Source organism: Taudactylus pleione, unplaced genomic scaffold (genome assembly GCF_031769625.1).
Source record: "Taudactylus pleione unplaced genomic scaffold, aTauple2 ptg000381l, whole genome shotgun sequence".
In the NCBI taxonomy this organism is placed as follows: domain Eukaryota; kingdom Metazoa; phylum Chordata; class Amphibia; order Anura; family Myobatrachidae; genus Taudactylus; species Taudactylus pleione.
Window position 1 is genome coordinate 6,760,114 of NW_028284782.1, and position 25,009 is coordinate 6,785,122.

The window sequence follows — 25,009 nt, forward strand, 5'->3', positions numbered from 1 at the left end:
GTGCTAAATTGGGAGGCGCACTTTCTAAGTCGCCAGGACATTCATCCGGGGGAATGGTCCCTGCACCCGGATGTTTTTCAACTGCTGGTGGACAGGTGGGGTCTTCCAGAGATCGACCTCATGGCGTCCCGGCACAACAACAAGTTGCCGGTGTACGGGTCTCGCACAAGAGACGAAGGGGCGTCTCTGGTGGATGCTCTGTCCGTCCGGTGGACGTTCCGGTTCACATACCTGTTTCCTCCGATTTCCCTTCTTCCACGGGTAATCCGGAAATTCAAACAGGAAGGAGGGACGCTCCTGTTGATAGCTCCCGCGTGGCCCAGACGGCACTGGTTCTCAGACCTTCAAGGTCTGTCCGTGGACAGTCCTCTGCGGTTGCCGCTACGACCGGACCTTCTGTCACAGGGTCCCTGTTTTCACCCGGACCTGACTCGGCTGTCTTTGACGGCGTGGCTGTTGAGACAGCCATGCTTAGGTCCAGGAGGTTTTCCAGCTCTGTGGTGCGTACCATGTTACAAGCTCGGAAACCGTCTTCCGCGAGGATATACCATCGCGTGTGGCATACGTTCTTCCAGTGGTGTCGACCGAGAGGTTATGCACCGCGGGAATTTCGTCTGTCTCGGATACTCGCCTTCCTACAAGCGGGACTAGATCATGGGCTTCGCCTTGCTTCTTTGAAGGTACAGGTTTCGGCCCTGTCTGTCTGGTTTCTCCGTAGCATTGCTACAATCCCGGATGTGCGCACCTTTATGCAAGGTGTTCTCCGCATTCAGCCGCCCTTTGTTCCACCTGTGGCGCCTTGGGATTTGGCTGTGGTCCTGAGGGCTCTCCAGGGACCGCCGTTTAAACCACTGGGCTCAGTGGATCTTAAATGGCTAACAGCTAAGACTGTTTTCCTTCTGGCTATTGCTTCGGCCAGACGTGTTTCTGATTTAGGGGCTCTTTCTTGTAGACCCCCTTTCTTGGTTTTTCATGGGAACAGGGCAGTGCTCCGCACTCGGCCCGAGTTTCTTCCCAAAGTTGTTTCCCAGTTTCATGTTAACGAGGAAATCGTTGTTCCGGCCTTTAACTCACCTGGTCTTTCCGTGGGTGAGGCCTCTTTGGATGTTGTGCGGGCCTTAAGGACTTATGTTGACCGCACTTCTTCGTTTAGGAAGTCGGACGCCTTGTTTGTCCTCTATGGCTTCCGTAAAAAGGGTTGGCCTGCTTCAAAGCAAACTTTGGCAGCCTGGATCCGTATGGCTATTTCTGAAGCTTATCTTCATGAAGGCCTGCCGGTTCCTTCTTCTGTGAAGGCTCATTCCACTAGGTCTGTGGGTCCTTCGTGGGCAGCTCGACGTGGTGCCTCTGCAGTCCAGATCTGCAAGGCTGCTACGTGGTCCTCTGTCCATACCTTCGTGAGGTATTACAGGTTTGACACCTTCGCCTCTCAGGATGCTTCCTTCGGGCGGCAGATTCTCCTTTCTGCACAGGAGCGTCCCCACCCTTAAAAGGATACTGCTTTGGGACATCCCCAAGGTATCCTGTGGATACCCTATGGACCCTGAAGTAGAAAATATGAGATATGGTAAGAACTTACCCTTGTTTATCTCTATTTCTAAGAAGTCCATAGGGTTCCACAGGACTCCCGCCCTGTCGCACCTGTGCTGCAGATGGGCTTTGTTCTGGTCACCGGTTTTTCCGTCTCCCTCTGGTGAGAATGTGATTCTTGTGTGTGTCCAGATCTTTTTTTCTCTCTTCCTTCTCCTCCTCCTCCGGCCTATGGCTTGGTAACTAACTGAGGTGCCTTGGCTCGGGGGCGGGATATAGGAGGGGGACCCTAGTGCATCCTGGGAGGCTGAAAGCTTAACTCTATGGTGCCCGATGACTGACGTCACACCTATACCACAAGGTATCCTGTGGAACCCTATGGACTTCGTAGAAATAGAGATAACAAGGGTAAGTTCTTACCATATCTCATATTATTTCAGAAATAGAAGATGGGACCTGTATACCGAGATAGGAAGTAGTCTCCATACATAGGGAAATTTGGACTGTAGCCTTAATATCACCTGGTCGGATAGTTTCGCAGCAAGAGATTCTGATTTATGTGCATTTAATTAATAAAATGAATTGCCCACTATACTTGTCTAGTAACAGGATGAAGCTGCAGCAGAAGTGTATCATCAGCTAAAAAACCTAGCGTATGGCTAGTGCCCCTAATCTGAACTCCAGGAAAGATGCAGTTTAGCAGCCAAGGACTCTATAGCCAAAACAAAAATTGATGGTGAGAGATGGGACACCACTACCTAGTACAGTTCGTTGTAGGGAAAGTCTCGGACAAACCAGTTACTGAAAACTTCAGCAGACGGAGAACTAAAGATTGTTATTTTATGAATTTGTTTATAGATATGTTTTGCTTATTAAATATCTTTTTTGATATCTTGACATATTTTTTGCGCTCATTATTGTATAATAGTTTTTGCTTGTTTATCTAGAGTATTACAGATTTACTCTGTAGGAGCAGTAGAAAATCACTGTCATTATAACTTAATTGCAGACCAATTTTATATTAAGAGTTTTATCATATATGCGCCTGAATTTTGTTTGTTTTGTTTTAGATTCTGAGTTTTATATTGATTTCTGTTCACAGATGCAAAATGGTGTGTTCTTTTGCATCTATCCCTCTCCTATTCTATGTCGGACTAAACTTGGCCAGATCTGTCTTATTGAGAAAATGGGTGTTTCGGGGGCAGCAGCCGAGTGGTGACCATGCGAGTTCATGGAACCACCCTGACTTGTGGGTGTGCATCTAACGCTTTGTGCGATTCTGAATAGTGCGTATGGGGAAAGGGAGCCTGTTTCTTATAAATCTCTTGCACTTAGCATGCGACTGGTGCATGTGCCCATACTAATAATGATGGTCGCAGTGGCTGGAGTAAAAACTTTGGGTAGCATGGGTTTCTGCTTGCAGACATACGGATCCACTCATTAGCTGAACAGAGTCTCTTTAGAGTCAGGTAGTAAATAAAGGCTTCCCACAACTACTGCTACTTTGCATCCAAATCAGCCCCTGTACGTGTAATCTATACAGTGTTGCCTAAAGAAGCATATATGGACACAAGCAGGCACTTCTTTGGACTCCCATCATCACCAGAATAAAGCTGCAGGTCCCTAGTACTGAAAGATGAGAGAAGTGGCATTCAAGCAGTTAGGGTAGGTGTGTGTACTAATGGCAACTTCTCAGTGGGTTTTTTAAGGCTTTTCTTCAGTCAGGAGCTCTATTGATTCTGCAGCATACCGAACACAACTGCAGGAACCTTTTGTCTGTCTGTCTCCAGAACAAAAATGAGCTATTTTCTTTTTCTTATATATAATTCATTAGTCTTTGTTTTGTTTGTTTGGCTGTCTGTCTGTCCAGTTATGCATTCGGACACCCCTGCACCGATTGGGATGAAACCAATGGAAGGTGGTCCAGTTGGATCCTGGACAGAATTTCTGGGGGTTAGGGTCCTGGTCAGTTCTTTCGTTGGTGTACACTGGGCAGAACTTTGAACCGGTGAGCCTTTTCTGAGCCTTCCACTGGATGGATTTGGAGGAAAACTTCACAAAGTGGTAATATTGGATCCCAGAAGACACAGTAGGGGGTTGAGGTCCCAGTTGGACCTCCTGTTGGTGTTCGCTGGGCAGAACTTTGTCCCAGGGAGCCTTTCACTGGATGGATTTGGATGAAAACTTCAGAGAGAGATGGCAATTAGTCTGGGATGCCTAACTTAATAACTTGAAGATTTAAACCCGGACAACGCCGGGTACTTCAGCTAGTATATATGTCCCATTACTTGTACACACGGCCCTGTTACCCTCCGCAGGTACAGTACCAGTCAAAAGTTTGGACACTCCTTCTCATTCAATGATTTTTGTTTATTTAAATTATTTTCAACATAAGTAGATTAATACTGAAGACCTCAAAACTATGAAAGAACACATATATAGAATTATGTTGTAAACAAAAAAAAGTGTTAGATCAAAATATGTTTTATATTTTAGATTCCTCAAAGTAGCCCCCTTTTGCTTTGATGACAGCTTTGCACGCTCTTGGCATTCTTTCAATCAGCTTCATGAGGTAGTCTTCTGGAATGATTTTCCAACAGTATTGAAGGAGTTCCCAGAGGTGCTGAGCACTTGTTGGCTGCTTTTCCTTCACTCTGTGGTCCAACGCATCCCAAACCAGCTTAATTGGGTTTAGGTTGGGTGATTGTGGAGGCCAGGTCATCTGACGCAACACTCCATCACTTTCCTTCTTGGTTAAGTATCCCTTACATAGCCTGCAGGTGTGTTTGGGGTCATTGCCTTGTTGAAAAACAAATGATTTTTCCAGTAAGTACAAACCAGATGGGAAGGCATGGCGCTGCAGAATGCTGTGGTAGCCATGCTGGTTAAGTGTGCCTTGAATTTTTCATAAATCACCAACAGTGTCACCAGCAAAGCACCCCCACACCATCACACCTCCTCCTCCATGCTTCACAGTGGGAATCACAATGCAGAAACCATCCGCTCACCTTCTCTACGTCTCACAAAGACACGGCGGTTGGAACCAAAAATCTCATATTTGGACTCGTCAGACCAAAGTACAGATTTTCACTGGTCTAATGTCCATTCCTTGTGTTTCTTTGCCAAACAATTCTCCTCTTCTTATTGTTCATCCTCAGTAGTGGCTTCTTCGCAGCAACATGACCATGAAGGCCTGTTTCACGTAGTCTCCTCTGAACAGTTGATGCTGAGATTTGTCTGCTACTTGAACTTTGTGAAGACTTTATGTGGTCTCTAATCTGAGGTGCTGTTAAGTAGCGGTTTCTGAGACTGGTAACTCTAATGAACTTATCCTCTGCAGCAGAGGTAACTCTTTGTCTTCCTTTCCCGGGGCGGTCCTCATGAAAGCCAGTTTCATCATAGCGTTTGATGGTTTTTACAACTGCACTTGAGAATACATTCAAAGTTCTTGAAATTTTCCGTATCGACTGACCTTCATGTCTTAAAGTAATGATGGACTGTCGTTTCTCTTTACTGAGTTGAGTGGTTGGTGCTATAATATGGATTACAACAGTAGTCAAATAGTGGTGTCCACTGTGTACTAACCCTACCTCTGCACAACACAACTGATGGTCTCAAACACGTAAAGAAGGCAAGTAATTCCACAGATTGATTCTTGACAAGGCACACCTGTTAATTCAAAACATTCCAGGAGACTACCTCATGAAGCTGATTGAGAGAATGCCAAGAATGTGCAAAGCTGTCATCAAAACATAAGGGGGCTACTTTGAGGAATCTAAAATATAAAGTATATTTTGATTTAACACTGTTTTGTTTACAACATAATTCCATATGTGTTCTTTCATAGTTTTGATGTCTTCAATATTAATTAGGGGTGAGCGGATTCGGTTCTACTCGGTTCCGTTCGGATTTAAAAAACTTATTGGGTATCAGCTGTCACGAGTTTTGGATAGGGGTGAGCGGATTCGGTGATTCTGTTTTTAAAACCGAACGGAACCGAGTAGAACCGAATCCGCTCACCCCTAAAATTATTAATCTACTGTGTTGATAATAATTTAAATAAACAAAAACCATTGAATGAGAAGGTGTGTTCAAACTTTTGACTGGTACTGTTTATATAGGTATACACACACAGATGTGTCCTTGCACATCTTTGCTGCTGGCATGCCAAAAAGCACATCGCTGTGCGTCAGATCCCGTGAGACTCTGCTAGCGTTGTGCGTCTTCTTTTGCCGAAAATGACATCACATTCTGCATTATTGCACTACCCCTGATAAAGTCAACAAAGACGATGGGTGTAAGAAATCTGTGTCCACAATACTGTAAAGCCATAATTGGTACGCAGGGCCGTAACTAGGGTAGTGCGACCAGTGCCATGGCACAGAGCACCGCAGGGCAGGGGGCGATGTTCGGCCCTGTCAATTTTCCTGTTTATTATCATACTCGCTTGTAGATTCCTCTTCTTTTATACCAAGCATCTCCTGGCCTCCCCTATCACTTCCCTGGTCCTTCCCCATGAGGCCATGGCCCTTTTTTCAGGTGCACTATCTAATGTCCCGGGCGAGAATGCTCTCTCTGGCACAGGGTTTAGTTACGGCTCTGTTGGTACGAGCTCATTACAGAGAGTGGCTCGGGACGGTATAAAGGGTGGCATTATTCCATCAAGCAGTCAAAGTGGTATCCGAGCTCCAGCTAAATAGTGCATATGTAACAATGATTGTGATCTGTATTGTTGAAAACTTTTTAATAAATTTGTAATATTTTTTTTATATATCACATTGTATCAAATTGGGTATAAATTAATGGTATATCAACAACTCATGAGATATTATATATGAAAGGGTTTACATATGTATTAAATTCAAAGATAGTCACCACCTGATGTCTATCAAATATATATGGGTTGGGTACTGGATGCCGGCGCTCGGGATCCTGATGGTTAAGATACCGACACCTGTTGGTAGGTACCCTAACCCTCCCTCCCTGCATCCTAAACCTAACCCTCGCCCCTAGTGCCTAAATATAACCCCTCTAGTGCCTAATCCGCCCCCAAGTGCCTAACTCCAGTACTTACCGGTGGGGTGCTGGCGGCAGGATTCTGAATGGTATTGGCATTTGGGTGCCGGCATCCCGCACACCAGGATTTAAAATATATTATATTACATTGCACGCATATACATGACACATGACGACGCCACTCTGGTACAAAGCCTGATGCCGGGTGTAAATGCATTTCATTTGTTATGTAATGTGAGCCGCGCAGAGGAGCATCTATGGAGGGTAACTGGGTTGCTGTTATTTATATATGGGAGTCCCACCTGATTGGGAATTTTATATACACACACATAATTTTAACCAAATTTCTACTTCAGGGTCCATAGGGTATCCACAGGATACATTGGGGTATAGGCGATGGTGGCAGACATCATGCACCTCAGAGTTAAAGTTTTCAGCCTCCCAGAATGCACTGGGGTCCCTCTCCTATACCCCGCCCCCGAGCCAAGGCAAATCAGTTTCGTAGGTGCCCGGCTCTCAGTCAGATCACCACATTCAGAGGGGGGCTATTGCAGCCCCTGAAGTTTATTTTCAAGCAGCTTCGCTGCACAAGATGAGCTGTACAGCATAGACAGTCAGCTCAGACGTCTATGCTGTCGCTCCTTCACCCCACCGGACCAGAACCCCGGTACTGATCCAGGGATGCTGGTGGGTGTCTTGGGTCGTAGCTAGCGGTGACCCCGGCATATCACTGACTGTGGCCGGATTCAAGGGGTTCAGGTAAGCGGCGGAGTCCTGTGGAGGGTACCCGCCGTTTCAGTCATTTGGTCCTCAGGCAGGGGGTTCCCTGGGGACAGGCTGCACGTGGAGCCAGGTACTGATCCTGCGCTTTCCACTAGACCACCAGGGACAGCGGGCTGCAGCAGTGTGGATATGCTCCAGCATCCCAGGGGTTTATAGCATGCCGGGGAAGCGCGCCTTCCCTGTCTCACAGCTGGCGCCTCCCCCGCTGCACAGTGCCTTTCCACAGTGGTCCGGTGAGCTCTGTCAGTGCTCCTCCCCCCGGGCCCGCCTCCTCCCAGCTCCTCGGCGGCTATTTTCTAGGAGTTTATGCAGGGCATGTTCTCATATCATGCCCGATTTCTGTCACTGCGCCTGTACAGGAACCGCCCTGGGCTTGTTTTGCTAAGGCACTTACAACCCTTGTGGGCCAGTTGTCGACGCCCCCTGCGTAACCCCATCTGGGGTTATCGCAGCAGACTGTAGTCTCATCACCCATGCAGGGGTTCCCCAGGCAGTTGATGATACCTCAGGGTCTCCCTGTTTCGCCCCCCCAGGTCTCGCAGGAGCCTGTGGGTGAATTCATTGTACACTACGGTAGAGCACCTGATGGACGTTTTACAGGGGGAGTCACCTTTGCGGCCTTTATTGTCTCAGACGGCTCAGTATGATGATGATGATGACATGACGTCTGATGACTGTGAAATTATTGACCTTTCAGACCAAGAGCCCCTTCGTGCAAAGGAGGCGGAGTCTAAATCTAAAGTCTATATACCTGGCCTTATACCGGCAGCCTGTGCGGCCTTGGTGATTGAGGATGAGGATATCCCCCGTGGCCAAATCTAAATATGCCTTCTTTAAGGATGTTAAGGGAGATGTCACTATATTTCCTCTTATCTGGTCAGTTAGTGGATCATTTAGAGGAGGCGTGGAAAAATCCGGGTAAGCGGTTCCAGCCTCAAAAACGCTTGGCCTTTGCATACCCATTTGTGGATAATTATTTTTCCAAATGGGAAACGCCTCCACAGGTGAATTCTCATGTCATACACCTAGTGAGGAGTGCTACATTGCCCATGTCCTCCTTAAAGGATGTTACGGATCGCAAGGTGGATATATGCCTAAAATCCATTTATTCCCTTGCTGGAGGGGCTTCCAGACCGGCTATGGCCGTGTGCTGGGTGGCCAGAGCCATGGAGTGGTGGGCGGATAAATTGGAGGCGTCTCTGGACACTGAACAGGTGGAGTTAGTGGGCAGTCTCAGAGACTCAGCCACATACATCAATGAGGCAGCCTTATATATAGGTCTCTTCACTTCCAGAATCTCCTCGGCAGCAGTAGTGGCTTGTCGCTCCCTGTGGTTGCGCTCTTGGAAAGCGGATGCAGATTCCAAGAAGGGATTGGAATGCTTGCCCTTTTTAAGGACAGGTCCTGTTTGGTCCTGATCTGGAAAAAATTGTGGCCACGCTGGCAGCAGCTAAATCTGCATGTTTGCCATCGTCTACAGTCCCATCAGGGTCTGGTACTTCGTCCTTTCGGCCTTATAGGGCCCAGGGTAAGTCCAAGATACAGTCCTTTCCCAGACAGTCGGGTAACAGGAAATCTGCCAAGCCAAAGAAGCAGGCTTGGAGTACAAGACGTCCTACTCCCAAGGTGGACGATAAGCCTTCAGCCTGACGGGACGAGCCTCCCCTTGGGGTCACCCCAGAACGGGAGGCCGCCTGCTTCAGTTCGCCCAGTACTGGTACCTGACTACCAAGGACACTTGGGTACAAGAGGTGGTCTCTCGGAGGTATGCCCTCCTTCCGGCGAAGGCCTCCCAGACGGTTTTTCACTACAGGCCTTCCTTCAGATCAGGACAAGGCCCTGGAACTCCAGAAAGTATTGCACTATATGCTCCAGGCTGGAGATATAGTGCCTGTTCCATTACCCCAGAGGGGCACGGGTTTCTATTCCAATCTTTCTGGTGCAGAAACCCAGTGGGTCTTACCGGCCCATCCTCAACCTCAAATCCCTCAACAAGTCCTTGAGGGTCCCTCGGCTCAGGATGGAGACCCTGCATTCCATTATTCTGGCAATGGAGCATGGGGATTTCATGGTGTCGGTGGACATTCAGGATGCCTACCTGAATGTCCCTATTACCTTAGCACACCAAGAATTCCTCAGGTTTGCAGTGCTCGACCAACATTTCAAGTTCCAGGCACTGTCCTTTGGTCTGGCCACAGCACCTCGAGTCTTTACCAAAGTCATGGCAGTCATGGCAGCCCAAATGCGGATGCAGGGTTCCGCTTGTTGCCTTATCTGGACAACCTTCTGTTAGCAGGGTCTCCAGAGATCTTCCAGCGCCATCTGCAACTGACAATATCTGTTTTGCGGAATCACGGCTGGTTGATAAACTGGAAGAAGTCCACCCTGGTTCCCTCACAGAAGATGCTCCATCTCGGGGCCCTGTTGGATTCTCAACAACAGAGGATTTTTGTGATGGAGGAAAACATCTCTGCATTACAGGCAAAAGTACACAGTTGCCTTCAGAGCCGCCGAGTTTCTGTTCACTCGGCGAGGAGGTTACTGGGCTCCATGGTGTCAATGTTCAACATGGAGGAATATACCCAGATTCACTCCAGGCCTCTGCAGAAATTGATCCTCTCCAGATGGAATGGGTTGCCCCATCGGATAAAGACACAGACCATGGTGCTTTCTCCGGAGGTACGTCTGTCTCTGGCCTGGTGGCTGCAGACGCTCACCTTAACAGGGGATGCCCCTTTTGGGTGGCGAACTGGGTCCTTCTGACAACGGACGCCAGTCTCCCAGGCTGGGGAGCAGTGACTGGTCCACACTTAATCCAGGGCAGGTGGACACCAGCAGAATCTGCTCTTCCAATAAACATCTTGGAACTTCGGGCGGTATTCAAAGCTCTCCAGCAAGCAAGACATGTTCTCCACGGAAAACCCATGCAGGTACAATCGGACAACACCGCCACGGTGGTTTACATAGACCTCCAAGGAGGAACCCAAAGTAAGGCGGCACTGACAGAGGTGTCCTGCATTCTGACTCGGGCGGAGTGCAATCTACCTGCTATCTCGGCAGTGTTCTTACCAGGAGTCCGCAACTGGGAAGCAGACTTTGTCAGCCGTCAAGACTTGCATCCAGGCGAATGGTCTCTTCACCAGGAGGTGTTTCAACTCCTGGTGGACAAGTGGGGCCTTCCAAACCTAAACCTCATGGCCTCCCGACACAACAACAAGCTGACCGTGTATGGGTCAAGAACAAGAGACAAGGAGGCTCTTCTGCTAGACGCTCTGTCGGTCCGGTTTGCGTACCTCTTCCCTCCGTTCTCCCTTCTTCCTCGAGTGATTCGAAAATTCAAGCAAAAAGGAGGCACGCTCCTGTTGATGGCTCCAGTGTGGCACAGACATCACTGGTACTCAGATCTTAGGCGTCTCTCCATAGACATTCCGATGCTGTTGCCTCAACGTCCGGACCTGTTGTCTCAAGGTCCTTGCCATTACCCGGACCTGAGTCGTCTGTCTGTTTGACGGCGTGGCTGTTGAGACAGCCCTCTTAAGGTCCAGGGGGTTTTCCAGCTTTGTAGTTAACACCATGTTCAGAGTTCGAAAGTTTGTGTCTGCAAGAATTTACCACAGAGTGTGGCATACTTTCTTTGAATGGTGTCGCCCTAGAGGCTATGATCCTCAGGTGTTCAGGATATGCAGGGTTTTGGCTTTCCTACAGGCAGGCTTAGGGCCTGATTCAGACCCGGTCGCTAAGCTGCGCTCACTCGCTCTGAGCGATGGTCGCACAACTGCGCATGCGTATAAGTCACAGTGCGTTTACGCAAACAAGAGTCTGCGATGTGAAATCGCCCGCTCGTAGTACACAGCCTGGCCGCTACTTTGAGTGACAGTGCCATTTGTGGGTGGTAACAGGGGAAGGTGCTTGTGAACGGGTGAGTGGATGTGCGAACGCAGGCGTGCCCGACCATCACAACGGAGTTTAATGGGTGTGCAGAATTAGCAAAGTAGTGTCATTGAACATGTGACTTGGATGATTTTTCCATGAACTGCTCGCACTGCTTGCGGGAGTCTAGGTCTACCTTAAGTGCAGCGAGCAGCTCCGATGGCTCCCAATGGTCCCGATTAATCCTACATTTCCCGGAGATGACATTTGTTTTGCGAGTGGCAAGGGGGCGTGTTTAAACACTTGCGAGCGCAATAAGCCCTCGCCCGTTAAACATAGAGGCGTCCTTACACTGCAAAGAGCGAGCGCATGTTTTGCATAGACGGCCCCTTTTTGAGACCGAGTGCCGCAAGTAGTGTCCGGGTCTGAATCAGGCCCTTAGATCACGGTCTTGGCCTTGCCTCCCTGAAGATGCAAGTTTCTGCCCTGTCAGTGTGGTTTCAGCGTAGGATAGCTACTCTTCCTGATTCCCGCACCTTTCTGCAAGGTGTATTTCGTATTCAGCCTCCCTTTGTTCCACCAGTGGCTCCTTGGGATTTGGCTGTGGTCCTGAGGGCTCTCCAAGGACCACCATTTGAACCTACTGGGCTCAGTGGATTTAAAATGGCTTACAGCTAAGACTGTTTCTTCTGGCCATTGCTTCAGCCATAAGGGTTTCAGAATTGGGGGCTCTCTCATGCCTTGGTTTCCTACCTAAGGTGGTATCTAGTTTCTACACAAGGAAATTATTGTGCTGGCCTTTAATTCCCCAGACCTCTCAGCTGGTGAGGCCTCCTTGGATGTGGTACGTGCTCTAGGATTTATGTTGACCGTACCAATTCATTTAGGAAGTCGGACTCCTTGTTTGTCCTCCTGTGGCTTCCGTAAGAACGGTTGGCTTGCCACTAAGCAAACTTTAGTAGGTTGGGTTAGCATGGCGATTTCTGAGGCTTACATTCATGAAGGCCTTCCTGTTCCATCCTCTGTTAAAGCTCATTCCACTAGGTCTGTGGATCCTTCGTGGGCAGCTCGCTGTGGTGCCTCTGCTGTTCAGCTTTGCAAGGCAGCCACGTGGTCTTCTGTCCATACCTTTTGTGAGGTATTATGCAACTTGACACCTTCGCCTCTCAGGATGCTTCCTTCAGGCGGCGGATTCTCCTTTCAGCACAGGAGCGTCCCCACCCTTAAAGGATACTGCTTTGGGACATCCCCAAGGTATCCTGTGGATACCCTATGGACCCTGAAGTAGAAAATATTATATATGGTAAGAACTTACCTTTGTTATCTCTATTTCTATGAAGTCCATACGGTTCCACAGGACTCCCGCCCTGTCGCACCTGTACCGCAGATGGGCGTTGTTCCGGTTTTCCTGTCTCCTTCTGGTGAGAATGTGATTCTTGTGTGTTCCAGACTTTCTTCTCTCTTTTTTTTTTTTTCTTTGTACTCCTCTGGCCTTTGGCTTGTTACGTAACTGATTTGCCTTGGCTCGGGGGCGGGGTATAGAAGAGGGACCCCAGTGCATCCTGGGAGGCTGAAAACTTTAACTCTGAGGTGCCTGATGTGTGCCGCCATCGCCTATACCCCAAGGTATCCTGTGGAACCCTATGGACTTCGTAGAAATATAGATAACAAGGGTAAGTTCTTACCATATCTCATATTTTTAATGAGGAGGCAATCCAAAATGGTAGCTATATACAGTATACACACAAAATAGGTCTTCTATAAAGGAAATGGATTTCCAGTTTAGTCCATGAGATACTTGTGAAGATCTTACCGTATTAAAACTGAAATTGATCAGAATAGAACAAAATATATATATATACAGCAGCATACATCCAGCAGCATGCTTGTATACTGCGAGCTCAGGGAGGACAGAAACCTCCCGTGGAGCAGAAGGGCATCAGAATAAATAATATATTTATTTGATGTTTTCCAAATCCACAATTCTATATTCAAACCATGATTACAGACAAGAATATTCAATAGAAACAATGTGTATTTAGACGTCATTGTGAAGAGTGCCATTCTTCTACTGTTTTTATTGGTGTCTCGGGATGCGGTCAGCATGTTGGTGGTCATAAAGGTGACATTAAGTGTGTTTTATGCACCACTCCGATGTTTAATGATTGCTGCATGCGCAGGATCTGTATTGCGTGCCCGTTACTGACTGCTACTGCTATGATTGACATGCGGCGGATGTTTTGGGGACAAGGTAGGGGTGGAAATTGCCAGCATTCTTGGCCCCATGCCTGCCATGCATGCCGAGGCCTGTGTCTGCGTCTTCCGATGCAGCTTCACCTGTGGGTTACTCAGATGATTGATGTTCATGTAAGTGATCCGATGGCTGTGTCCTCGGACACAGCCGCGCATAACAGAAGCTGGCAGGCAGCGTCTGTATTCCCAAGACGCCTCCTGCAGCGTTAGCGTAATTACACACCGCAGCTGCGTCCAAAGACTTAGCTGCTGTGTGTACTGCGTCCATCTCTGAATCAGACACTTTGCTTAAATGTCCACAAGTGATATGCCGACATTTTGAAAAATGCTGACATTAGGGATAGGGACGTAGTTGCTGTTGCATTTGCCGCAGCTGCTGGAACATTAGTAAAGCAAGAAGTTGGCCCTCAGTTGTAGTGAAACTAATTATACCTGTATTACCTTCATCACAAGACCATTATGGTCTCCAAATGATGCCTCTAACTGCAACAAAGACATAATCATTTACACTACAATTTTCAGCACCATCTCTTTGTTTTAATATACTAGCTTCTGACACATGAACAGGGTCTTTTTGTTCTTGGGGAACAGAACACGATCTATTGTTTCTTTTTTTCTTTTTATTTTGTGTACCAACAACAATATCAAGGCACCTGTGCAACTATGGTATTTATCAGGTATATCTGCCTATTGCATTTTCCTTGTGTGTGTGTGCGTGCACTCCATGAACAGGATTTCACACTATCCGAATGCATCGGGCTTTACTCATGCTGAAAATGCTTAAATCAAATGGATCATTTAACCTAATATAACCACCACTAATATATATGTTAGTACACATACAAAGGCATGGCCATAAAGGAGACTGTACGGATTGCCTTGCAGTATGTGTGCACTGTGACTCTGCAGCTACAGACAGACACACCTATTGCACAAAATATTGTCTGATTTTTTTTTTCCCTCCCTCTTTCTAATCATAGTCTTGACTTAGCCCGACTAGCCCATAGTAATATATAATTATCCGCACACTCCCTGCATAGGGCTCTTTTATAGGATCACAGCAGCCCTTCCACTTCCATCTCCTCATGTTTCCCATAGACCTGGTACCAACTGTGCTGGGATACAATAAAACTATTTATGCATATCCTCACTCTTTATACTATGATGTGAGAAGATGGATTTGTAGCTAGAAAGCTGTCAGTCTGCTCTTCTGCTTTTCTTTCTCACACCAGGTACAGATGAGCAGAAATATCTTATTTTTCAGGAGATCATTTTTTTCTGTTTAATTCCTCCAGCTGACCTTTTGTGTGTGTGTGTGTCTCTCTCTCTCTCTCTCTCTCTCTCTCTCTCTCTCTCTCTCTCTCTCTCTCTCTCTCTCTCTCTCTCTCTCTCTCTCTCTCTCTCTCTCTCTCTCTCTCGTGTTTTAAGGAGGTCTGTTTTTTGGCTTGTTTGCAGTAGATGAGTGCAAAGTATAGAGTGGAGAGGGGCGGGGTAAAGGAGTAGTATGCAAATTAATTGGGACAAAGCTTGTTTTTTTTTATGTGTTTTGTTCATTAAACTTTACTAAATCATCCAATCGGTAATATGTACTGGCAGTGTAAGTAATAACATCACCACACCATGTCCAGTGAGAAAACACACCATTCTCTGGGGGGAATGCAGTTGTCTTTTAGGTACCCGTTAGTAATGGGTGCCCAACGGAACTATTCAATTGTTGCTCGATGCAACATGAATGCTGCGGTTGTGTGCTTGTTGTGCTGAAATGCACTGGGGATGCAGTCAGGAAGCCGACGGTCTAAATGCCGACCGCCAGCTTCCCGACTGTCTAATCCCGGCAGGTGTCTAATGATAGGCGTCGGGATTTCGACACCTATCATTATCCCTACGCCGGGAGCCCGACGCCCGGCATACCAAACGAAGGTAAACCGGGCGGCAGGTTAGGACAGCCGGGCAGGCGCGGTGGGGTTTTAGGCACTTACAGGGGGGGTTAGGGTTAGGCACCCTTAAGGGGAGGGTTGGGGGGGGGAGGTTAGTAATAGTAAAAAAAACTTACTTGTTGGGATTTTCTGTTGCCGGCAGGTAAGTCTTCCGGCGGTATTTCATACCGATCCCATGCACCGTATATGCGGCACCCGCACCTGATCAGAGCAACAATTTAATAGCTCAGTCTCACAGCCAAAAATCTATTAAATTGCCAATCTATGTCCTGAGAACAATTATAAAAACGTATTTTGTCCTAATTAATTGACACACCACTGTCCAGTATGTATATATCGGTCTGCGTATAAATACTGAAAATATTAAATATACATACTATATACAAATACAAGTCTTATTATGTATTTGAAAACGGGGAAAAATCTTCCTCTCTTTCCCATTTTTTTTCTCTAACTTGTACTGACAAATTTCTCACAGCAATATACAGGCATTATTTGTACACAAGTGCGAAACAAACTTAGAATATAACATATTTCCAATAATCTCCAGTAAATGTATGACATTGTTATGTGCAATATACACTTTTTATTTAAAATTGTTTTTTAAATTAAATTAAGATTAAATATGAGATGTAACAATACTATTTATTGATTGGATTTTAGCCTGCAATCCTAATTGTAAACCCTGTCTCTTCTGCCCTTGATCTCTTGCTCAAACCCCGTCCTTTTGGTTTTTTTTTTTTTTAACTTGCTGGGTTTCGAAAGCGCTTTATTTATAATAATAATAATAATAATAATGGTGGGCTCATATTTCTTTAATCATTGTTTAGTTGACATTGATTAGCTGCAGACATTATTTACAGAGCCAATACATTGATATTGAAGTGTGGTGCATATATGGGATAAATTGTAACGTACTTGCTGAATGCATTAAGCACCATATACATAGATAGCATTTACAGAAATCAGTAGCTGTGTATTAATTATGTGATATGATTTATCTCCTCCCGTAAATTGCAACGGAATTAGAAGTCGCAAGTAGTTCTGTGACCATAAAGGCAAAAAACCACAGTTTAATCGCTTTTATACAGGTCATGTAGTTCCAAGGAGATTTCTGTATAAATTTACATTCTGAGCTATAATGCAAAAGCTTTCCAGAGTGCAGCATGTATACAGATCTTTGAGTATTATATGTTTATTAGCTTCACTTGTGTATTCTATATGAAATTGTGTGCAACCAAGTGTGGATTGTGAGGATATTTGTATTCACTGATGAGATCTGTGACCTAATAAGTCATGACTTTAAAGGCCAAATGTAAAAATACAACTGTGAGGCTCTTTGTTTTATATCAGCTGTGTTGCATTTTTGAACAAATGAGTAATGACACAAATCGTAGATATAATTTCTACATCATTTTTGTATTATATAGGTAATTTAACATCAGGTCCATTTTTTTATTTCTTTTTTTAACTTACAGTAGGTTTCACAATTTTATTTCATTCTGTGTACTAAATTAGACATCAAAGCTGACTACAAGTTAAGTTATAAGACAGAGGTTCCCAAACACGGTCTTCCAGGTTCCCCATCAGTTCAGGTTTTAGAGAGATCCCATTGCTGAACAGAGGTGGTTAAATCAAATTGACTGAGGTACTAATTAAGACACCTGTGCTCAATCATGGATATCTCTAAAACCTGAACTGTTGGGTGCCTTAGGGCTATTTTACACACGCCGGTTCTCACCGGCCGGCAATCAGTGCCTTTCACATGCAATGGCTTTGAGACGTCTTTAATGTTGTGATTTGTTTTCTTAAAGTAGTAGGCATGCGCAGCAGCGGGTACAAGCTCAGAAAAGCCAGTGTGTGTGAAAGCAAACATAGCAACATGTACTTCACTGCTTGCAGTGACGGAACGGCAGCCATCCTTGTCCGTGGATATTCCCGGCTGTAATACTGTGACCGTGCCGTCTAAAATAACTCATCTATTTACATAGTTCACTATAATTAGTACACTGCAAAAAAAACGGCCAGGTTTTTGCCGGCCGGTGAAAACCGGTGTGTGTGAAATAGCTCTTAAGGACTGCGTTTCGGAACCTCTGTTATAAGGGTTTGAAATTGTCAAAAATTCATGAATTTTGACACTTGTGGACACACAAAAAGCCAGGATTAAAATATTTTCAAAAAAACATTTTGTTAAAATGTAACAGACTTTAATTTCGTAGGGCACATAATTGGGTTTAAGGAAATCGGCATTTGAAAGGTCACTGAAACCTTTGAAAACAGATTTCCCAAAAAATATGGATGAAATGTTCAAAAACTTTGGAGTTTGTTTACAAAGTGAGGGGTGTTTGTGTTTCTGCCCGATATTTGAAAGTGCAGTGCTTTTCATAACAAGACACGGCTAGTAAAATTACTGCCCTTTTAAATATCATGCAGAAAAACGAGCAGAAGTACACTTCGTAAAAGAAAACCTTTGTGTCTATTCCTTGATGATTTAAGATTGTACATCTCAAAATTCAAAATAGGATTTTTTGGTTTATAGTAACATTTTGGCTTGTTACTTTCTTAACCTTGGCAACGAGTTTCTTTTTCCCCATTAATTGGCTTTATTATTTGTCTTGCAACAAGGGTGCATTATACTGTATTATATTATACTATTTTTGTTTCTCTGAAACTAAAAAAATAAACACTGATTAATTGGTGATATAAGTCATCAGAGTGAATTTTTTTTTTGAAAAGTTTAAAGTTGGGAAGATCCAGGGCTCCGGTGTTGGTAGGGACTTGGCCTTACATGCTTTGACAATTCAGCTATTTGGAAAAGTGGATGTGTTGACCATACAAACCTATCAGATCCCAGCTATCCTTTATCTAGTATATTCTAGAACAGGCCTGAGCAAACTGTGGCTCTCCAGCTGTTGTGAAACTATAAGTACCAGTATATCCTTTCCACCAATCAGCTGGTAAAGCATGCAGAGACTTTCACTCAGCTAGAGAGCCACAGGTTGGCCAGGCCTGGTCTAGAAAATGAAAAGTTGATTGCTGTGGAACATCACTTCTTTTCCTTTTCACTAGTTTCGATAATTTGTAATGGGCTTGATGTTTATGCACGAGCAATTATCGGTGCGCTGCGCATGTGTCAAGTTGCATCTCAGTCAGTGATCACAGGGAGGATTTGGCCCTGTGATTGACTTGGAGTGTTTGGGGAAAGTAACGGCGATGAAAACGCAGACATGCTGTGACTGTTTTGGGGTATTTTGTAGATTGCGATTGCAAACCCGTACACAGTAAAAATGGCTCCAGTGTCTCGCTTCCAACGCCCATTCTGAGTAACTATATGGTTACTCAGAACTCCCATAATCGACCGATCTGTTACCAGTGCTGCTTCTTTGTACACAGTCACTTGGATTTGCGAAGCCACTTGTGGGCGTTTCAGTACAAATCCCGGCAGCTTAGCATGTTTTCACACAGCAGGTACATATAAATTTGCACTAGCAATTAGATTGGCGTTTATCTCTGAATCAGGCCCGATGTGCTCTCCTCAGTTATGTTCAGTAGAGATTTATTCTGGCTAACATGAAAGAAACACATGAACTGTTCAAAAGTTAGTACCTAACAGAGAAAATTGGGTTTTTAAAATGTGCTAAAAATTTTAACTTAATAATTAAGTTGAGCAAAGTTAAAGGAGATGGTATTGGATGACATCCAGGGGCTGGCTGACAACTTTTAGCCTGGGGGGCAAATGCATGCAGCTGGCCCTGGCAGAGAAGTAGCGTGTAGCCAGAGTGCCCGGAGCACGTGCTTAGGCGCCCCCCCCCCTCAAGCGTTCCAGGGAGGAGGCGGGTCCATATGAAATTAATGTGAAGTAAAAATAAAGATATGGGGCAGCCCCCTGTAGTGGTGCCCATATGCAGTGCTGCCTGTGCCCAAGGAGAGAACCCCCTTATACAGGCCACCAGTAGTGATCCCTCCTATGCAGTGCCCCTTATACAGTGCCCCCAGTAGTGGTCCCCCTGTGCTGTGCCCCTTGTGCCCCCAGTAGTAAGCTTCTTATATAGTGCCCCCAGTTGTGGTCCCCCCTGTGCAGTTCCTCTTGTGCCCCCATTAGTAAGCCCCTTTTATAGTGCCCCCAGTAGTAGTCCCTCCCTTGAAGTGCCCCCAGTAGTGCTCACCCCCTTGTAGTGCCCCCAGTAGTGCGCTCTCCCCCTTGTAGTGCCCCCAGTAGTGCGCTCTCCCCCTTGTAGTGCGCTCTCCCCCTTGATGTGCGTCCAGTAGTAATCCCCCTTGTAGAGCCCCCAGTAGTGCTCTCCCCCTGGTAGTGCCCCCAGTAGTAGTCCCCTCCCACAGTGCACACACACACGTAATAAAAAAACCCAAAAGAAACACTTACCTGAATCTCCGCTCCCGCCGCCATCCGCTCCTCCGTCTGTCCTCCCGGGCCGGGCCGCTCTGCATTATGGGAGAGACGTCATATGACGTCATGACATCTCTCCCATTACCCACTGCAGGAGCCAGAAGATGGAGCAGCTCCTGCAGTGGGCGCAGCGGCAGTCAGTGAGAGTCAGTCAGTGAGCTGGCGGCTGTGTGTTTGTCAGTCACTGTGTAGCGCTGGCCGAACTCCATCCGGTCAACGCTACATGTGCAGTGCAGTCTGTGTCACAGAGACACAGACTGCCCGGGGGGCACATGGCACCCTGCACGATGCGGTGCCATTGCCAGCGTTTTTACGCCATGGCAACGGCAACTTGCACCCTTCTATGGTAATTGGATTGATACCTTAAAGCATTAAGGAATAAACAGAGTTTTTGAAAATATGAAACTATGTTTTTTAAAATCGGATTTAAAATGCTTGAGTTTGTGACCTTGAAATGCTGACTCGTGAAGGCCATACATCTACGGCCCGATTCCCTGTTCTATCGAATCCGATCTGCGGTCAAAATGCAAATCAATGGGCCTCGATGAACAACAATCCATCTGGGAAATTAAAATACTCGGCTCGCTGATTCCAACCATTTTCTGGTCGGAATCGAGAATGCTAAATATGTGGATGTCTCCAATACCCGACAGCAGAACAGGGAATTGCCCTGATACAGGATAGATGTATTGACCACATTACTTAAACCTAGCTGTGTGGTGTATCAATTTAAAGCCGGTTATTTTCTTAACAAAATGTGATTTTGGCTTTTTTAAATATCTCAATTGTGTCCTGAGAAAATTAGGTTTTTGTATGCTCACAAGTGACAAAATTAGTGGATTTTTTACATTTTCAAAGCCTTATAAATCAAAAGCTACATGAAATTTTTTTTATAAAAATTTATATTTGAGACATTCATAGGATATAATATGTAGAGACAACATATTATTTTATTTATTTATTAACAGTTTCTAATATAGCGCAGCATATTCCGTTGTGCTTTACAATTGGAAACATTTATAGAACAAAACAGGATAATAACAGACAGACAAAGAGGTAAGAGGGCCCTGCTTGCAAGCTTACAATCTATAGGATATGTAAACTTAAGATAATTTGCATTTAATCTCGACATGAAATGACAAGTAAAAAGTAACGTATAAATGTAATTTAATTAATATCTGTGTTTACAATTAGTTCTGATATGACTTCATCTGTCCATTAAGAGAATGTGTGTATTAATTGGAATAATGCACCAGTGACTGTAAAATACTATGGATATGAGAGGGGGATAGTATTAATTAAATTACTTTAAGGGTAATTTAATATCCTGTAGGTTTAACTTTTGTGTTCTTTAGTGACATTGATATTTAAAAGGAAAAAAAAAAAGCTGAATATTGATTAGTTGCTTATGTAATGGGTCATTCCGTGTCAAATCAACACACTGATTTTACCTCACCAGCTAAAATTTTGTATATGGAGAGTATATATGTAGTCTAAGAAAAATACAAATATTATTTAAATAGATCATGCTGTTTCCAAAATATGGTAATGTATGTAAAGTTTTTTTTTAAAAATCTGTCAAAAACGCACAACCAGCATATTTTCAAATCACCATAGCAGCTCTCCTAAATAAGCTAGAGAGGTGGGAGTGTTTTTTTATGCAATACAATAGGCTTTGTGATGAAAAACTTTTTCCAAATTCAAACTGAAATTTTTGATCATGATTATCTCAAACAGTGCGTCGACAAAAAAGTTAAAAAAAATTCGGGAAATAATCTATACTAATGTTAAATGTTTGTCAAAATTTAAAAGTGGGAGGATAATGGGTTCATAGTTAAAAAATAATTTTAAACGGGCATAGGCACTATATTTGAAAAAAATCAGGGCCTACTTTTAAATCCAATTATATGATGGAACAACTAAAATTAGCCCAAGAATCAATATTTGAATTAAATGCAAATTCTCTTAATTACTTTTTGTCACTATCTACATGTGAGAATATATAATTCATTGACCATACTCTGTAAGCTAATATATAGCTATAATAAATCTAGTTAATGGTTACAATTTGATTTAAAAAATAAAATAAAATAAATGTAAGTAACTTTTAGATGTAGTGGTTGTCTGCTACTCCCTACTGTAAGGGCACTGCTGTTCCTCTCATTAGAATTTCTGTATAAACCCGATTAATGTTAGTAAGAAAAGGTAAAAGTTAGTATGGGCATAAAAGGTTTTAATTTTATTCTATTTTTCTCTCATCTCACTGTTCTTCAGGAAAAATTGTTGTGAGTTCCTTTTTGTAGTTTTCCATGGTTATTTACTTTGATCTTATAATTTCATGTAGCCCAAGGACAATGGGTTCTATCCAAAGTTCATCTTGCAGGAGTATTACTGACTGTACAATGTGCACTTTGCTTTCCTGAGCAACAGACTTCTCAAACAGCAATCGCTGTACATTGGCGTTAGGACTGACGCATTGAAAGCTGTTTCTCATAGTTACGCAAAGCGGTCTCCCTTCTTTGGAATCCTTAGAGGAGGCTTCTCCTTTAAATTGGTTACACATTTTGAAGAGCTCTTTTGGGAACCTCTTCAATCCATGTTTAGCCTTTAAATATAGTCTTGTGCTCTGTGGTTTAATGGACTCATAATGCATGATTACACAACTTCAGAGCCAGCCCTGTTAAATGAAGTGGTGACATTTTACGCGCAATTAGGCAAGCCAGAACAATTCTCCAGCTCTTAGCTGGGAGTTCACTGCAGTGTATATTGCAGATTATCTATACAGACAGGAATGCCTTTTTATCACCAATCATTAGTCCTGGCAAGTAAACCTGACTGAGTGGGAGCCACAGGATCGGTGCTGCTGAGCTTTGTGATTCACAAAATATCATTCTCAGTCCTTCAGATTGTAATCCTCTACTCTTCCACTACTTAACCATTGTGTGGGAAAAGCATTGTACCTTCCTTCATCATATGGGGGCTTCAACATGAAATTTAGGATTTGTGAATGCATAGGTTCATTTTATTACTACTGCATAGCTGTACAGGCTCAGTGAGCGTACTGTGTCATTTAACCCCTTTGCTGCTGTGCCTATTTTGTGGCTGGTCACATTCCAGCATCCGTATCAGTAATTATTTATTTCTTGTTTATTTTTGAAGACTTTGAATTTTCTGAAAATAGCATTAGTTTGTTTATTTCTCCTCACCAGCCATGTATCCAACATTGGCGATAGTGCTTTTTCTGTTTTTGCTGGCTGTTCTGTGCATGATCATCATAAAATATATGCTCAGCAGACACATCCTTTGAGTCTGTGGGTGCCAGGATGAGGGAGATAGAGCACTAGTAATGCTCCCTCCCCTATAACCTGACTGCCTAAAATCATTATGAAACATTGTCACAAAGTTCACAATAATTATTAAATGTAACATTGTTTACTCAGTGTTTCTAACTACAGTCCTAGTGCTGACTACGATCGTGCGGCCAATTTGGTAAGCTATAAAGACTTACCAATCATCCGCTTGATGTCTGGCCAGACACCACAACCAGGATGGCATTTCAATTTGCCCGCCCAGTTGTGACAGCGGTTCCTGCGGCCAGTGTACAGGCTGTGCTGCGGAGCCAACCTAATAGGTCTGTGGCAACATTGTTTACATACATATTATCTGTACACACAGACAGATGCACTTAGCGACATGGCGTTCGTCGCCTGTACAAACGACATATCGCATATTGTGTACCTAGCTTAACGGTGCATGTTTTCTAGGTCTACTCACAGAATCACAAGTTAAATAATTTGCACCCTCTGTGCATCCTTTAGAATAGGTCAGTCTGTATATGTGGAAATCATGCAGTGGAGCTGGGAAACACTGGTGTACTACCTGAATAGTGCACAGCAGCATTGCTGTATAAAATGTTTTCCTCTCATTTTGTGCATGTGATTGCCATTTCTTAGTAACCCATACAAAAGAAAGAACTTTGTTAAGTTATATAGGCCTACTTACAAATAAAGCGCTTAAAATCCTCACCATTAGCTGGTTGCTATAAATACTTCCATAGCCACCTACCGTGGGATGGCCAGAATTACAGGACTAATTAACTCTCTTCCGATTAGATTTTTAATGCACAGGAATTGGTTAATGTCACTTTTCTATATACATTTTTATTGTTGTGCCTTCATTGTGTACTTTTAAAAGAAAAAGTCTTGATGTATGCCAATTACCTGCTTTAACCGCCTCAATTGAGCAGAATTGCTCAGTCACTGGAGAGATAATTTATGTCTCTGCCCACTGTTGTCTTTCATGGCAGTGTTAACACTTCAGAGAGATTTATCGATTAGTATAGGGGAGAGAAAGATTGTACACTTCTCTGTGGAGTTTGTAATTCCAAGTAAATTGCAGTCAATTGGCATTTTTATACAGGCTGTCATTGAAATTAAACACTATTTTGTTTTGCAAAGCCACAGAGATCAAGACTTATTTTAAAGTGACCTTTTATGGGGATATTAATGGCCTTTTAATTTGATAGCTCTCATAGAGCCGTATATATGCTAACATTAGTTATACAGTTTTAAAAAACCAAACTAGTAGGTTAATAGACTCTGACAAAATGAACCCTTGTGTGTGTTTGTGTGATGGAAACCATTATTTCAGCAATCTGTTAAAACCGAATGACATTGCTGCTTTTTTGTACATTATACTAATCTAAGCGGGATCGCCAATTAGGCGCGATGTTGCACGATTACGGAAGGAAAGCAGTCACTCATTTTGGCTCTCCATCTATAGTATGCAAACAAAAAAGCTTTTGAGGTTCCTTCATGGACAACTCGTGTTAAATGCCGACAGAACTAAATCTCCCCCTTAATCTATTTGGGGAGCTGATGTGTAACTTGTGTCTTTATCTATACACCGTGCACTGTATAAAATGTTAACTATCATGTAGGACAGTGTGGCAATGGCAGTAAAAATCTTTTGAAAAGTGAAATACCGGTAGTCTGTAAATATGTACATTGTAATTATTTTATGGTAGAGCCAGAGTACAATATGTATAACCCAATATATCCTTCATTCTTTTTCTTTTTCCGTTAGCTGAAAGAAGTGGATTCAAAGAAAATCTTAAAAGCAATGTTTTCCTATGTTTGGCCCAAAGACCATCCTGATTTACGAGCAAGAGTTGCCATATCCCTGGGGCTTTTAGCATGTGCAAAGGTAAGTG

The 25,009-nt window shown here is 44.2% G+C and overlaps 1 protein-coding gene across 2 annotated transcripts in view; it reads left to right on the top strand.

Moving 5' to 3' along the window:
- ABCB7 (ATP binding cassette subfamily B member 7) overlaps positions 1-25,009 on the top strand; it is a 153,591-nt gene that overhangs the window by 35,636 nt on the left and 92,946 nt on the right. Inside the window, exon 4 of one of the 2 annotated variants that reach the window (XM_088445562.1) lies at positions 24,883-25,002. In XM_088445562.1, the coding sequence (XP_088301688.1) occupies positions 24,883-25,002 (120 nt within the window). Of the gene's footprint in view, positions 1-24,882; positions 25,003-25,009 lie in introns of those variants that run through there. The other variant, XM_088445563.1, reaches the window with a different exon arrangement.